General features: G+C 43.2%; 2 protein-coding genes across 3 annotated transcripts in view; one reads left to right on the top strand and one right to left on the bottom strand.

Moving 5' to 3' along the window:
• Positions 1-6,231, bottom strand: part of ARHGAP45 (Rho GTPase activating protein 45) — a 121,074-nt gene extending 114,843 nt beyond the window's left edge. For both annotated transcript variants that reach the window (XM_069962399.1, XM_069962400.1), the window contains exons 1-2: positions 6,206-6,231; positions 581-652 (exon numbers count right to left, since the gene is read on the bottom strand). The gene's annotated coding sequence lies outside the window, so the exon portion shown is untranslated. The remainder of the gene's footprint in view (positions 1-580; positions 653-6,205) is intronic.
• Positions 6,232-6,348: 117 nt separating this feature from the next.
• CNN2 (calponin 2) lies at positions 6,349-15,830 on the top strand. Its single transcript, XM_069964468.1, has 7 exons — positions 6,349-6,491; positions 9,898-10,019; positions 10,095-10,161; positions 11,235-11,372; positions 13,139-13,255; positions 14,384-14,530; positions 15,078-15,830. Exons 1-7 carry the CDS (start codon positions 6,432-6,434, stop codon positions 15,327-15,329), a joined length of 903 nt encoding a protein of 300 aa, XP_069820569.1. The 5' UTR covers positions 6,349-6,431; the 3' UTR covers positions 15,330-15,830.
• The last annotated feature ends 1,005 nt before the right edge of the window (positions 15,831-16,835 follow it).

Here is a 16,835-nt window from a genome sequence, read left to right as displayed (position 1 = left end):
TAGGACTGAAGGAACATACTTAAATGGCCTACTGTTGTCACAGGGGAGCAACGATAGTGACTGACACAAGAGGACTCCTCTGGATAAGCGGTGCGCTATACGGGGGTAAGGCAAATATTACACAACAGACTCTATGGGAATTAATTAATGATATATCCATAGGACCCTCTAAGACTGGTTATGTTGTTTTGCTCTCTCTCTCCCCAGACAGAGGGATTCTATGGGGCAATCTGTACATTGGCCTGTCAGACTTATGTACGAAACAGTGGGGCCAAAAAAAGCATGTACCTTCTTAAGCAGCCAGAGATCGGGAACCCAGCATATACTGCCGGTCTCTTGAGAGAGGGGAAAAAAATTTTTTTTGTTTGTTTGTTTGTTTTTTCCCCCCCGCTTTTGGTAAATGGCTGAGGAACTGAAGATCTTGTTCTGGAATGTGAGGGGAACGGGGGATCGGGCAAAGAGGTGCGCCATTTTTGACCTGGTAAATAGACACTTACCTGCGGTAATCTGCCTAGCTGAGACCCATTGTACGGCAGACTCCCTAGGGAGAATCTGTCGTAGGTGGGCAAAACATACATACCATTCTGTTTTTTCTTCATACTCCGCTGGAGTTTCTGTTTACATCCATAATAGAATCCCATTTAATTTAATTCTGAAAAAAATAGATGGTAGGACGTTAGACTCGGTAGGGTAACCCCAGGATTGATTGGAGAGGAGCAAACTGGATTTGTCCCTGGGAGGGTTATCTTCGATAATATTACTAGAGCTTTTGCGAATATTCAGGTGCGCTCTGGGGCCCCCCTCTCCATCCTGTCCTTGGACGCAATGAAGGCGTTCGATAGGGTGGAGTGGGGGTTCCTGTGAGAGGTGTTGACGGCATTTGGTCTTGGAAGTCAGTTTATTTCTTGGGTAAGATTGTTATATGCTTCCCCTATTGCTGTTATGTACAATGGCTCTGTTACACATTGGTTCAATTTGGGGAGGGGGACAAGGCAGGGGTGCCCACTGTACCCCTTGTTGTTTGTCTTTTTTATAGAGCCACTGGCCATAAAGATAAGGGAATCCAGGGAGATCAGTGGGTATGGGCTGAAAGAAGATGCAGAGAAGATTCTATTATATGCAGATGATAGCCTTCTTTTTTTAAAGGGTGGGGAGAGCTCAGTTCGGAAAGTAATAGATATTGTTTCAGAATTTGGGAATGTCTCAGGTTTGAGGGTTAACTGGGCGAAGTCTTCCCTACTACCAATTAGCGGGGGCTACTGAAGTTGGATAAAGCTCTAAGGTTGTCTGGAATACATGGATACAGCCAATGACTATATCCATGTTTTCCACATAGCCTTAGGGCTTTATCCAACTTCAGCAGCCACCGTTAATTACATGCCGAAAGTTCGGGTTCAGATCGACTCGAGCATGCTCGAGGTTTGCTCGTCTCTAGTGAGTATATATATTTTTTCCACATGGAAGCTGGTAAACAAGGGGTGGGGACTACAGAGCAAAGTAATAGCCAGCTCACCGCACAGAGATCTGCTATGCGCAGTCCACCATCCCAACAGGTGCTTAAAGGGGAACTCCGGATAAGAAAAACTTGTTTTCTATTAAAAGTACATTAAAAGTTATATAGCTGTGTCTATACAATGTATTACTGTATCTGTACGGTTCTGCCACATTGGTAGCTGATAGAAGTCCAGGAAGTGAAAAAAATGGCCCTTGTGCCAATTCACATTGTCTCCTGCTCCTGCTGCTATCCCCCCTTAGGGTGCCTTCACACATACCGACTCGCAGCGACCTAGCGAGTCGGCTAGGTCCTGGCAGATCACTGTCAGTATATACACGCAGCGGTCTGACTGACCTGCTGCCCTGCCGCAGCCACTGATTGGCCGGGTGGGAGAGCAGGACGCCGGGACTCCGTGGAGCGAGGAGGTATGTATACAGAGGGGAGCAGGAGGCGGGCGGCATCAGAAGGGGTTAAGCGGCCGGCAGAATTACATACACGCAGCGGTCGTTCAGACCGCTGCGCGGATGTACTGACAGTGAACTGCCAGGACCTAGCGTGTGAAGCTACCCTTAGGAGACAAATCTTACATGCCTCTGTCTCACATTGTTTGTGTTTGCTGATGATGCATGGCGTGATGTCACAGGAGGCTTGGCTGGATAACCCAATCCCCTGAGTGATTCACCATCTCTGACCGAACAGAAGCAGCTGCTGCACTAATTTTACTGATAGTAATTGGTGGGGACTGTGATGGTCACATGAGGGAAAGCCTTGCATTCTGGGAAATACCAAACCAGGAAGAACAGAAACACAAAGCAGAGCAAAAACCCCCCAAACAAAAAAGAAAAGTCTTGATTCACCTGCAACACGCTGGTCCTGTGTTTATCGTTTGTGGGGGCTACACAGAGGCTATACTATGCGGGGTCTACACAGGGAGCTATATTATGCTGGTGCTGCACAAGAGGGCTTTAATATGTAGGGGCTGCTGCACATGGGTGCCTATAGTATATGGGGATGTTGTACAGGGGACCTATACTATATAGGGACTATTAGATAGAGGGACCTGTGACATCTAGGGACTGCTGTACAGTAGAGCCTATAGGACAGGGATGGGAAACCTTCGGCCCTCTAGCTGTTGCAAAACTACAATTCCCATCATGCCTGGACAGCCAAAGCTTAGCATTAGCTGCTGAGGCATGATGGGAATTGTAGTTACGCAACAGTTGAAGGGCCGGAGGTTCCCCATCCCTGCTATAGGATATGGGGACATTGCACACGGAGGCCTATACTATATAGGGGTTATTGCACAGAGGGACCTGTAATATATAGGGACTGCTGCACAATGGGACCTATACTATATGGGGACAAATACAGTTGGAGCCACTTACCTTCTTTGCCTAGTGCACCGAAACACCTTATAAGCCAAGGTAGTGACTCCTTACTTGCTGTTCAATGCGCTTAGCCAAGCAAGTGGGGGGAGGGGCCACACTTGCTTGGCTGAGTGGAGTGTGCCCACACCAGCAAGTGAGGAGTTAACCCCTTACTTCATTTAGCAAGTGGGGGAGGGGCCAACACTATGCAGTGCTGTCTACACATCTATGCTTTGTGTCTCCCCCCCCACTTGCTAAAACCTTACTGGCTGGAGTGGGCACACTGTTAATTTTTTTCAGATACCCATATCCAGAGGACAATGTCGATGACCAGTAGATTTTAATGCTAAATAAACCGTTTGACGAGGGGTGTGGGAGCGTTTTTATTTTAATTTAAAAAAAAAAAATCTTGGTCTATTGTTTTTTTTAAATTAATTTACATGCTTAGTAGTGGAAGCCGTTTAATGGATGGCTTCTAGAGATGAGCGAACCTCGAGCATGCTCGAGTCGATCCGAACCCGAGCTTTTGGCATTTGATTAGCGGTGGCTGCTGAAGTTGGATAAAGCCCTAAGGCTATGTGGAAATCATGGATATAGTCATTGGCTGTATCCATGTTTTCCAGACAACCTTAGAGCTTTATCCAACTTCAGCAGCCCCCGCTAATCAAATACCGAACGTTCGGGTTTGGAATCGACTCGAACCCGGTTCGCTCATCTCTAATGGCTTTCACTACTAAGTCGGGGCTTAGTGTTAGCTTAAAAAATGACAACCACCAACCCCCAAATAATTCCCCAGTACCCACCACAATCAGGGTACCGGCAAGAGCCGAGTACCAGTAGCCCTGCCACCGTCCACTCCAGCAGCACCATTCTTTAATATTTCAGGACTATTGGTACTCACCTCTTGCCAGCACTCCTGTGGCGGTAGGTGCTGGGGTAATGTGGGATGTTGGTGTTTGCCATTTAAACTTAAAGCCCTATTCCATGGGACGATTATCGTTCGCATAATCGTTAATGATAAACGATTTTTTTTTTACGCCATTCGCCCTGGTGTAAAACTGACTTGTTACATATGTTCCTCAAGTCGTTACGATTACGATATGTAACATGTATAACTTTTATTTTATCTGATGGCTTGTAACCATTGTTAACAAATATATGTTCATTTTTTGCACCATGATGTGTTCTTTCAATCGGTACCTTGATTGCGCATATGCGACATTTTGATCGCTTTTTATTACAATTTTCTGGATTTGATGCAACCAATTTAGCACTTTGGGATTTTTCGCGCTTGTGCCGTTCACCGTGCGAGATCTGGAATGTGATTAATTAATTGTTCCGGCGATTACGCACGCCGCGATAACAAACATGTTTATTTATTTATTTTTATTTATAACATGGGAAAAGGGGGGTGATTCACACTTTTATTAGGGGAGGGGGCTTTTTATTATTAATGACACTTTTTTTTACTTTTACACTTATACTAGAAGCCCCCACTGGGGTTAGGGTTATTCCCCCTGGGGGACTTCTAGCATAAGTACACTGATCTCTCATTGCGATCTATGCTGCATAGATATACAGCATAGATCGATGAGATTGCTCGATTGCTTCCGGATACTGCAGTTGGAATGCCATTACGAATGCCATTACAGCACAGACCCCCGGCCGGGTGGGCGGCCCTGGATGTACAGGTACGTCTAGGGTTGCCTAAGGGTTAATAAAAAAAAAAAAAAAAAAAGACTACACCAAATTACTTTTTTATTCAAATAAAAATACCCCCACACCCCTTGTTGACCATTTTATTTATCATTAAAATCCACTGATTATTACAGCATAAAGGTATCTGGAAAAAGAAAAAAAAAAGTGAGCAGTAAATGCTTGTTGACTAGGGTGCTAGCTAGTGCTCTAGGCATTTAATGCTGGTTGCCTCAGGGGCTATGTAATGCTCTGGCTATTTAATGCTCATTGCCTTGGGGGGCAAATCTGGACCAATGAGACTACTTGGAGGCAATTGTGAAACAAAAAAATCCCCACCACAGAAAATAGACCGGGCTTATCCCTTAAAGTAAATTGCACTTTTAGTAGCAGAATTAGACCACACACAGAAAAATCTCCCCCTATGTGCGAGTACTTTTAGGGTATTACACGGGCCGATGGGGCCCGATATTAACTGTAAACGAGTGCCGATCTAGCTCATTTACTGGGCCTATTACACGGCCCAATTATCGTTTAACAAGGGCTGCATGGACATTGTTACTGATGTCCTTGCAGCCCTTGCTTAACTTTATACATCACCTATCCAGGCTGCAGGGCTCCTCTTGCGGTCTTCTTCTCCCCGAGTCTCACGCGCTCCAGCTTCAGAGCAGCCTGTCTCAGCTAACAGGCCACTCAGCCAATCACTGGCTGCAGTGGTCCCAGCCTGTGATTGGCTGAGCGGCCTGTCAGCTCAGACAGGCTGCTCTGAAGCTGGATCGCACGGGACCCAGGGAAAAGACCGCAAGAGAAGCCCTGCAGCCTGGATAGTTAATGTATATCGTCAGCCGCCGGCCGCGCACCGCTATTACACATAGCGATGCCTGGTCAGCACTCAACACTTATAGGTGTAGACCTATATCAACGATCAGCCGATGATTGTTGACATCAGCTGATCGTTGAATTTATTATCGGCCGAATATGGTTCTGTGTAATAGTACCCTTAGTCACACATGATAAATCATGCCTATTTTCAGCGTCAGCGGAAGTAGGCGGGATTAGTGTGCTTCTGGGAAATGTCACATAATTTTGTGCACCTATGCGGTTGCGCAGAATTTAGCAATTTTTCTGTGCCAAAAAAGGCGCCTTATTGTTTCATAAATTCCCCCTCCCCCATATGTGTATACACAATAGCCTGTATAATATATATCTATATTCTGTGATGTACATTATATAGAGGCAGACACACAAAAGCCTGCACAGTGTATACCTCCATAGCATGTCCATTAGATGTGGGGGTATAAACAATAGCCTGTATATCTCCACATTATGTACACTAGACACGTATAATATATACCTCCTCTTCATAGCCTGTACAGTTTATATCTCCTATGTACACAATAGAATGTACACTGTGTATCGATGTATACACACTTGCCTATACGCCATATATAGGTGTATACACAATAGCCTGCATAGTGTACATCTCCTCTGCATGTTCAGGTAATATTACCACAGCATGAACACTTTATATAGGTGTATAGCCATGTGGGTGGTGGCACACGTCCCCGGGGCCCCTCCACCTGCGCCGCTCGCCCCCCCATGCCCGCTACCTGCTCCCACGCCGGACGCTTTGAGGGAATTCGCTCACATTTTGGGACTGGCAGGAAATGCCCATCCTAAGGAATGCGGAGCTCTCTGCCCATATATGGGGATTTTTATCAGCAGCCAATGGGAGACGTGGGGCGGGGCCTGATCGCAGACATTGACTCAATCAGAGAGGAGTGACTCAGACAGACAGACGGACGGACAGACAGACGGGGCGCTGGGCGCGGAGCAGACGGAGCAGTAGAGGCCGCGCACTCCTCCCGGTAGCGATGAGCAGCCAGTTCAACAAGGGCCCGGCCTATGGCCTGTCCGCCGAAGTCAGGAATCGGGTAAGGACGTGCATGGCGGGAAGGGGGCTGCTTCCATCACTGCTCTGTCCTCCTGCAGCTGCTCACTACATCCATGCAGAGAGGCGGCACGCATGAAGGGACTGTCTCGGTGTGTCTGCGGTTCTGGCAGCTCTCCTGGGCTGCGGTTCTGGCTGTTCTCCTGGGCTGCGGTTCTGGCAGTTCTCCTGGGCTGGCCCTCACACCTTCTCCTATAAGTCCTGCATTATCAGGAAAACTTTTCAGTAAAGTTTCGTGTATGTGAGGCTCCCCAGTATGAAGCATCACTATGCCCCCCCAGAAAGGTAGTGCCCCCAACCAGTGGTTCCTATATATACACCCTGTCAGGAGTGGTAGTTACCTGGGCGCATACAATGGCATGGACTCTCCAGGCTTTCTTCCAGAACTGCCATGTTTACATCTAGAATGGGTCTGTCCAATCTCTCACACACAGCGGGTGCCCCAGACCCCCCCAAATCTTTATGTCTCAGCCCTCTGAAATGCATACATGATTGTCAGAGAAGAATCCATTTCCCTCTGTGAAATGTAAAGTGCAAACAGTGTCCAATGGGCAAATATGTTTGAAAGGGAACCTGTCATCACTTTCACGCTGCCTGAACCACAAGTCATCAGGGTGATCCCCTGTGTCTTCACCCAAGGCTGGTGGAGTGGGGAGAAGCTGCTGAGTGGTCAAAATGATGACAGCTTCCCTGGAAAGGCTATCAGACTGTCTCCGATATTCACCATATAGCAGCAATCTGGGATCTGTTCCATTTGGATGGTCAGCTTTGTATAGGTTACATCAAAGAATAGACTCTGGCCATTCACATTCGGTTACTAACAAGAAGACCACTCTCGCTCCCAAACCCCCCAAGCATATGCGGCTTGCCTGAAAATACATTTCATGGGGAAAGTTGGGTAAGCTGCATCCAGGTGCTTTTGGCAGTGGCTTTTCTCCCTAAGAACAAAGGGTCTGGATATTGAAATGCAATGGATCCTTTCTGGATGGTGTTCCTGCCCATAGGCGGTTGCAGTTACATGGCCATGTGAGAAAAATCATTATTTGTGGTGCATTGAGTGATAAGTATCACTGTGTGCAGCCATCTCATAGACAAGTGACATAGAGCAGGCTGGGTGGCTGCAGAAATATACAAAAAGGACACAGCTTCAGCAGGGAAGGTATTAGTAGCGTATTATCCTTATGAGCATACATGGCTGTACATTAGCCTGGATAGCAATTTTAACCATGCTAGTATGTCTTCTCTGAGCCTTTCCTTTGTCTGTATTGTACCATTACAATGACAGGAGGTAATACTGACCTTCTGCTATTATCCCTTTGTGTGTGAAACACTGAAACAGTTTCTGCCTTTTCCCTTTGAAGATGTCCCTAGGGTTTTAGCTTCATGATCTCCTACAGGAGGACCCTATAGCTGATATCCGCTCTGGTGGAATGGCTTCTCCATAACTGCATGTACTGCACAGTCGCCTATATTTCCTACAGGATATATAGATTTTTTTTAAATCTTCTTTCCAAAATATACAATTTTCTGCTATAGTTTTTGTGTATCCGTTCAGGATGTTTGCTTGCTATAATTCTATTGATGCCTTCATTGTTTCTGTAGACAGTCCTGTCTTGGTGGTGGTATGGACACACAGGTACAGGACTGCTTACAGTGACTGTATCGGTTCTTGTAAGGAGCCAATCCTGTCGGTCACATGACTGGGACTGGTTTCTCTGAGAGCGTTCCTATGGAATGAAAGCAAGTAGATGTCTTGAAAAATGTAAATTACATATATAAAATTTCTTATATATATTAGTAAAAACAAAAATCTGTTGAGCCTACAGTTGTGACAGTTCATAGGGTGCATGCACTCACAGTGCAGCCACGCTACACCATTGCATGTGGAAGACAGACTGGTCCTGCACTGTACAACCAGATGACAGTAGTCTTTAGGTACACATACACATTAGGCTAAAATTGATGAAATCAAACTGTTAAACCATTACTATTATTTAAAGGAATCCAACAAGCACACTTGTGCTTCTGGGGCTCCCAGACTTGCTGCGTTCACCTTGCATCCAGGTCTCCTGTCGTTGTCGGGGCTGTGACTAGTCATGGCTCTCTGTGCCTTAAGCGCACTGTGCAGAGTGATTGACAGACAAAGAGGCCCGCTAACGGCCTATATCTAATGTTTGTGGCCACCTTGTCTATCTTTTTTTGCCCACACCCTTTACCACAAGTTATTAGAAAGTGACAAACTGTAAGAGTTGTATGTTAGACTGAACGTGTGACACCTTCAGTCCTCTGAAAACACTTTGCTTGCTTATGACAGACACTGAAGAAATGAACACTCTTCTAAAAGGTTCTGCATGAATGAGTTTTCCTTTAGAGAGAGGGTCTGTCGGCTCTCCAGTGTTATAATAAGTACATGTAATCCCCATATAATAACAATGTGAGCCTTTCTTCTATGGATAAATTGTCAGCTGGGCATTCCCATTCCCTTTGTTATAAGGTTGTGTTCCTTCACATTCTTACAGTGCCAGTGGCTAGGGGCATGTCCAGTTGAACAGTAGTTGTCTGTTTTCTCCGTTGCTAGGATGAATGACATAGGAAGGACAGAATGAACAGTGCTAACCAAAGATGCACCAGACTTTAATGGGAGACGCTAGACAGACAGATCAGGAGAGATCACAGATGCTCTTAAAAATACCCTGACCCCTTCTTCTTTTACAAGTACAGATGTATAGCTTCAGGCTGGACCTACATCAGCCACAGTTTCGATGAAACATATGTCTCAGATGGCGGATGTCCCATGGGAGTTTCTATAGGTTGTCCTTTATAAGCATATGCAATAGCTTAGATTTACTCCTAAGGGGTTCTAACCCTATATCATTTGTGACATGTAAATCTTTAGTCTGTAAGCCATGTCATGTATTTTTACTGCTCTCCTGGCATCACAATAAAAACTCATTAGGATTTCCACAGTAGTCTCATATGAGTGCTCCTTCTGTCATCACTTGGCAAGAATATACATGTAAAGTCAAGTGACTGATACAATCATTGAGGTTACAGCGAGGCTGTCTTATGATGAGTAAGGGGACAGTGCACTGCTATGTAACACACCCTGTGTCTGACGCACCATCCCTCAGGGAAGGTGGAGGCCAGTTTATTACCCGTCCCAATGAGTAGTACATTCTGAAAGGTTTTTTCTTTAGCCCAGAAAAGCGGTTCTACACTGGTGGTAGGGCTTGACATTTCCTTATCACAGTGCTGAATTATGTGCCCTAAAAGGTCTCTATATGAAGACCAATTAAAGCTGTTTTTTTCATGAGCAAAAGTATTGATCTCTTCTCAGATTTGCTAGTGAAGTGTGTAAGTGCTAAATATTTCCTCCTCTTCTATAACAGTTGGCCCAGAAATATGATCCTCAGAAGGAGGCCGAGCTTCAAGTCTGGATTGAAGAGGTCACTGGAATGTCCATTGGGCCCGATTTCCAGAAGGGTTTAAAAGATGGCGTCATTTTATGCGAGTAAGTATTGCATGTCAAAGAGAACAAAAGGACTTTACATTGTTTACATTTCTTTTACACTGTTTCTCTTTTTAGGCTTATGAACAAGTTGAGGCCAAACTCCATCCCAAAGATTAATGTCTCCAAGCAAAACTGGCATCAGGTTTTTGTTTAGTATTTTACTTTGGGTAAATGGAATATTAGGCATATGTAGAGACTATATAGACTACAAAGAGGTCTCTGATCAAAATATTTTGGATTCTTTTCTGAAACATGAAATGTCATTCATGTCCTGAAAATATCAGTCACTTGTATTCGCTGATCACAATGACTAAATGTCTAAAAAAATGTATTTGTGGGCATTATGTTTAAAGGGTTTATCCCCTACAAAAAGTAGACAACATAACAAGATTCTAATAAAATTCAAACACTAACAAGATCGTACGATGAACGATTTCAAAGTAACGATTTTTTTTTTATATATAACGATCAGAGTATAGACGGAACGATCGTTTTGCGATCGCTTAAACCTATCTCACACATAGGTTAAATCGGTGAACGACTGTTTACACGAAACGATCTGCGAATGTTTTGCGAACGACGATTTAAGAATCAAAATGATCGATTTCTCGCTCTTCGTTTTATCGTTTGCTGCGTTTACATGTACAGCTATCGTTTGAATTCGATTGTTATCGTGCAAATTTGAACGATAATCGTTCCGTGTAAACGCAGCATTAGGCTGCATTCACACGTCTGAAAAATTTGCGGCCCTATGGGTGGTAACTGCCTGTCCTGGATGGTTTTCCCACTCGCCATTATGTATCAACATCATACCGGAAGCAAGGAAACTGTTAGAATCTCTGTGGCACTGTAATGCCAGCCCCACGGCTCTGTCACTACAGTGCTGTAGAGATTCAAACAGTTACCCCGCTGCTGGCATGATGTTGATACAACCTAATGCAGCCTAATTCTAGCTAGGTAGGCTAGCTCACTGGACATTCTGAGCAGAAATTCAAAAGAACACCTGGTTGTGCCATACCAAGCAGGTGACAACACTTTTATATTGAAAAGTAGTTTTTTGTGATCCAGCAGTAAAAACACAGTATTTTTGGGGAGGCAATCCCCTCCGGTCCAGTCCAGTGCATGGTAATAGTATGAGAACAGCACAGCTCTGTACTTGCAGCAGTGAGAAATGCTATATTATGATTCAGAGACTTATAGTTCTTTGTTTCTCAGCTTGAAAACCTATCCAACTTCATCAAAGCCATGTCTGCCTATGGGATAAAATCTGTGGATCTGTTTGAAGCAAATGACCTTTTTGAAAATGGAAATATGACGCAGGTCCAAGTGTCTTTGCTGGCGCTCGCCGGGATGGTATGTTGGTTCTCTCTTACATGTGAGTTTACACATGGCAGATTGACTGCAGAAACATTCTGCAATTGTCCCAGTCATCTGAATGGGGCTTGAGGAAATCCATGTGCCTGTTTTAGAGCCCCATTCAGAAGTATAGAAGGCATTTATTTGCAGACATTTGGACAACACATCTGCCATGTGAACATACTGTAATAATGTTTAGATAGCATGAATAATGCATTGTAGAATGTAATGTAACAAAGGAAGGAGTCTGAGCTTTACTCTTTATGGGTTGTTAGATGCGTTCATGCCCTACATTTGGAAAGCAACAACTCACCATTAAATAATGTATAATACATTAGTCATATTTATATAACTGTATGAAATTAAACAGTGTAAGGACAACTAAGAAATGTACTTTGACTATTCCTAATTTATTTTGTGTTACTGTACAGGTTACATTTGATGCAAACCTATGAGCAAAAAAAAAAATTCTTTCAAATCAACTGTTGTCTGAAAGTGACAGATTTGTTATTTACTTCTATTAAAAAAATCTCAACTCTTCCAGTACTTATCAGCTGTTGTATGTCCTGCAGGAAATGGTGTATTCTTACCAGTCTGACAGTGTTCTCTGCTGCCACCTCTGTCCATGTCAGGAACTGTCTAGAGCTGTAGCAAATCACCATAGAAAACCTCTCCTGCTCTCCAGACTGGAAAGAATACCACTTCCTGCAGCGGATAAGTACTGATATGTGTGTGTAAATTACTAATCTCTGGCACTTTCGGGCACCAGTTGATTTGGAAGAATTTTATTTTTTGCTGTACTACCCCTTTAAAAGCCAGCTGGTGGCCTCAATGATGCATGCAGCCTAAAACCTATTATAGAGGATTGGGTCACACTGTGTACCATAGACGGGTAGATATTAACTGCACATAGTTCAACTGAGTGTATTTTAAATTGCCATCATTTTTTTTTTTATTTTTTTTTGCTTTATTTTAGCATTTTACTTGTTTCATATAAGTTTCCAACTCTGATAAATATCAATTTAGGCCGGGTTCACACTACTTTTTCCCTATCCTTTTAACATATACGCTTTATGAAAAAAACTGATGCAATTGTATGCCCTCCGTTTTGATCCGTTTTTTCATTGACTTCCATTATTTAAAAAAAAAGAAAAAAATCGAAATGGATGTTGTTTTTTTTTGTTTTGTTTTTTAACGTAAACCAAAATAGGGTTGACTGTTCTTCTGCCTGTTTAAAAGTAACCAAATAAAAACAGATATGTTAAACGGATAGGAAAAACATGTGAACCCAGGGTATACTAGTTGTAAGGCTGCATTCACACGTTCTGTGTTCTGCACAGAACACGGACGTGGAATGCATGTAACGGATTTCTCCCCCGCCCGGGCAGCATCTGTGATAAGATGCTGGGAGCGGGGAACTATATTCATATGCGCCGTGTGGCTTATTCATTACAGCCCAGTGTATATGAATAAATTTACCTGCTCCCAGCATCTTATTACAGATGCTGCCCGGGGGGGGGGGGGGTGAAATCTGTCTGGAATGTGTGAACGCGGCCTAACTGTGAAGAAAGAGACTGTGTTGAATGCTGTGATAGGTTTGATGGCGGCCGGAGCAATCGGCTGTACCGTGTGCAGTTAATATCTATCCTTCTATCTCATTCTCTTCTACTAGCACCAAGATATATCAGTATGCAGACATGCTACCAATCTGCATCGTATAGCAGAGAATTGTCTGTCTGGTCATGATCTGATTTTACTTTTAGGCAAAGACAAGAGGTCTCCGCAGTGACGTGGATATTGGAGTAAAATATTCAGAGAAGCAAGAAAGAAACTTTGATGAAAACACCAAAAAAGCAGGGCAGTGTGTTATAGGACTACAAGTAAGTATGGATGAAACCTCTCATGAGGGCAAACCCCATGTAGACATTTTGCATGATATGCTTTTTCTACAAAAAAATTGTAAGGTTGCTGACATTGTCTAATGGAACATATTTAACCAATAAAGAGCCAAAAGTTTTGGCTTTTGCAGTATTTATCCTGAGCACTAATGGTGCGTTTACACAGGCAGATTTATCTGACAGATTCTAGAAGCCAAAGCCAGGAATGGATTTGATAAGAGAAGAAATCTGTTTTTCCTTTATGACCTGTTCCCTGTTTATAGTCTGTTCCTGGCTTTGGCTTCAAAAATCTGTCAGATAAATCTGTCTGTGTAAACGCACCATTAGCCTTGTTCTGTCTTGGTTGATGTGAAGTGATCTGCATAAGCTGTGAGCTTTGTCTTCTACTGGTAACACCTTTTGCTGTAATGCTGTACAGATAACTTTCCGGCAGACTCCATACACCTTGAATAACTGACATCATAGGTTTTAAGACTAGTTGCCAGAATAAAAATATAGTTAGTAAAATGGAAAATTAAAAAGCACCTCCAAAAATCTAAAAAAAAAAGTTTAACAATGTTTTCTAATGACATATTCCCTAAGTTCATGTGACATTTATTTTTATTTTTTTTCTTTCCATTTTTGTAAATTGACATCCGTCATTTCACATTTTGTGCGCCTGTCATTACAATAACAGCTGTTGGTACATTATTCTAGTTCAGACCTTCTGGGTGTGGTTTTTCTTTGACTGACCATTGAATTTAATAGTTTGGACTGTAAAATGATGGTGAAAAAAGTGTGTGAACAACTAAAAATAACATTAGCGAACAATTGTCATGAACGTTAATTTGACATCAGCGCATTGTGCATTGGGTGGCCGTCGTTCCATTGACTTCAATGCGTTCCATTGACATTTATTAAAATGTGGTAATAGACTTTTTTTTTTTAACTTGGAGTGAACATACCTATGCAGTGTTTCTATCCACTGGTGAGCTGCATAAGAAGGATCATGGGTCCATTCCATCCAGCCCAGGAGGAGGGAACTGATTTCCACATGAAAGTGTGTGAATACAGCCTTAGCTAGTTGGTGTGATTTATCTAATTTTTATATTAATATTCTTCAATATACAGATGGGTACTAATAAGTGTGCCAGCCAGTCTGGTATGACAGCTTATGGAACAAGAAGGCATCTGTATGACCCAAAGCACAATATCTTGGCACCTATGGACCATTCTACAATAAGCCTTCAAATGGGAACCAACAAAGGAGCTAGTCAGGTAAGTAGTTGGCTTGGCACGAGATAATAAACATATGTAACACTACGATAACATCATGAATGACCTTATAAATTTGACATCTTGCACAGCTAGTCTTCCCTTCTACACAAAATGTCATCTGCATAGTTGCACTGCATTCCAGTGTCATAAATTAGAAGATTATGTTCCCAACTATGTAAGTTGTCATTTTATAGAATTAGGAAATAGTCTGAAATACTTTCTCCCACCTGAAATCTCTATAACCTCTTAGGGAGACGAGAGGAGCCAAACGGCTGAAAAGCTGGGTTCATAATAGCGTAATATTGATGTCTGCCTGCAGGTCTGATGACCTGAACTTGTAGTGGTCAGTTTGTCATCAGATCTGCTTCCGTTATTTGCAGGCATTTTACAAATGCATTTTTTTTTCATCTTCATTATGCTAGTGTGAGCGCATCCGAATGTTTATTCCTGTGATCTGTTAGAACACAGAGCTTAGACCTGTAACACATGTTCTGCAGCATGCACTCTTCCATCTTAAAGGCAATGATTTACTTTTTCATTATTCTAGGTGGGGATGACTGCTCCTGGAACGAGACGACACATTTACGATTCAAAGACCGGCACTGAAAAGTGTGACAATTCTTCCATGTCCCTGCAGATGGGATATAACCAGGGGGCCAACCAAAGTGGCCAGATATTTGGATTGGGTCGTCAGATCTATGATCCCAAATATTGCCCTAAAGGAAATCCCGACAACCTTCCAAACGAGTATGATGATGATCAACTCCAGTATGGCTACAACCAGGAACAAGACTTGTAATTCCCTCCCTGGTGTGTGGGCTGCAGTACAAAGCAAGATCTACCATGAGTTCTGCCAAACTCTGCAGCAGGCTTTTCATTTGCCAAAAAATTCCGACATGTGGACTTTAGCATTGAGCTAGTGTTATTGTTTAGAATTTGTTACATTATTTTGTTGTATTGGAGGACCAAGATTTAAAGTGCCTGAAGGGGACCACAATGTATCATTCAGCCGTTTTTTTTTTTTTTTTTTTATAGTTCTCAGGGGACACATTATTAGCCATACCTTTTTCATGGGTCCTCACATAAATCTTAGTGTACTCTTGGTTTGGAGTAAGTTTGAGATATTAAGGAACAGTATTATGTATGCAAGGTGGACAGCTCAATACAATACCTATTCCTGCATAGTTGCCCTTCCTACTGCCTTGTGACTTTCTGTAGCCTGTATTGCAGTTTGATTGGCTCTGTCCATTGTTTTCTAAGCAGTTATTGCTGTGGTCGAGGTTCTCTTGCAGAGTGTTCCCTTATATTTCTGTATAGCTCTTAAGCCAAGAGCACACTTTAATGCTCTAACCTCAGAAGTGCTTTGTCAAAAATATATCCAACAGAATCTGCTTTTATTTTTAGTAAGTGAAGTTACATGTTTGTGTTTTTTTTTTTTTTTTTTTTTTTTTTTTTTTATAGTGGTCAGGTTTGGCATAACTAAAGAGTTTTTAAGGTTCTGAACTGCACATGCTCTCCTCCTGTCCTGCAGGAGACCTTGTATGTGGTTTGTCTGTTCTACTAATGCTTTGTAGATGTAGTTTGTGCAGAGAGCAGCCATATTTGGAACATTAAAGGGGTAGTGCGGTGGTAAAAAATTATTCACAGAATAACACACATTACAAAGTTATACAACTTTGTAATGTATGTTATGTCTGTGAATGGCCCCCTTCCCTGTGTCCCCCCACCCGTGTACCCGGAAGTGTAGTGCTTTATACATACCTGATCCGTGCCGACACGCGTCCGCCATCTTGTGCCAAACGTCATCTTCGGCCGGCCGGCCGTCCCGAACACCTTGGATCTTCCAGAGTCCCGGCCGCATCATCAGCTGCTCAGCCGCGATTGGCCGAGCACAGTTATGCTCAGCCAATCGCGGCTGAGCAGCTGATGACGCGGCCGGCACTCGGGAAGATCGGAGGTGTTCGGGCCGGCCGGCCGAAGATGACGTTTGGCACAAGATGGCGGACGCGTGTCGGCACGGATCAGGTATGTATAAAGCACTACACTTCCGGGTACACGGGTGGGGGTGGTGGGACACGGGGAAGGGGGGCCATTCACAGACATAACATACATTACAAAGTTGTATAACTTTGTAATGTGTGTTATTCTGTGAATAATTTTTACCGCCGCACTACCCCTTTAAGTAGTGTTGTATGTGTTTTTTTGTTGTTTTTTTTTATATTCTAGTGACCAAAGAACTTGTTATACCTCTTTGTGCATTAGGTAGGAAGGATAGAGTTGCCCTATACATTTCCTGTGCCTATCT

This window comes from Dendropsophus ebraccatus, chromosome 3 (assembly GCF_027789765.1).
Source record: "Dendropsophus ebraccatus isolate aDenEbr1 chromosome 3, aDenEbr1.pat, whole genome shotgun sequence".
In the NCBI taxonomy this organism is placed as follows: domain Eukaryota; kingdom Metazoa; phylum Chordata; class Amphibia; order Anura; family Hylidae; genus Dendropsophus; species Dendropsophus ebraccatus.
The sequence above is the reverse complement of the archived record's forward strand: the minus strand, read 5'-3'. Positions and strand labels throughout refer to the sequence as shown.

Bases quoted from the DNA above. Each gene is read 5' to 3' on its own strand.
- CNN2 (XM_069964468.1), top strand. From the start codon at position 6,432: ATGAGCAGCCAGTTCAACAAGGGCCCGGCCTATGGCCTGTCCGCCGAA. The intron at 10,162-11,234 runs GTTTTTGTTTAG...TTTGTTTCTCAG, and splicing joins CCAAGCAAAACTGGCATCAG to CTTGAAAACCTATCCAACTT. The intron at 11,373-13,138 runs GTATGTTGGTTC...TTTTACTTTTAG, and splicing joins TGCTGGCGCTCGCCGGGATG to GCAAAGACAAGAGGTCTCCG.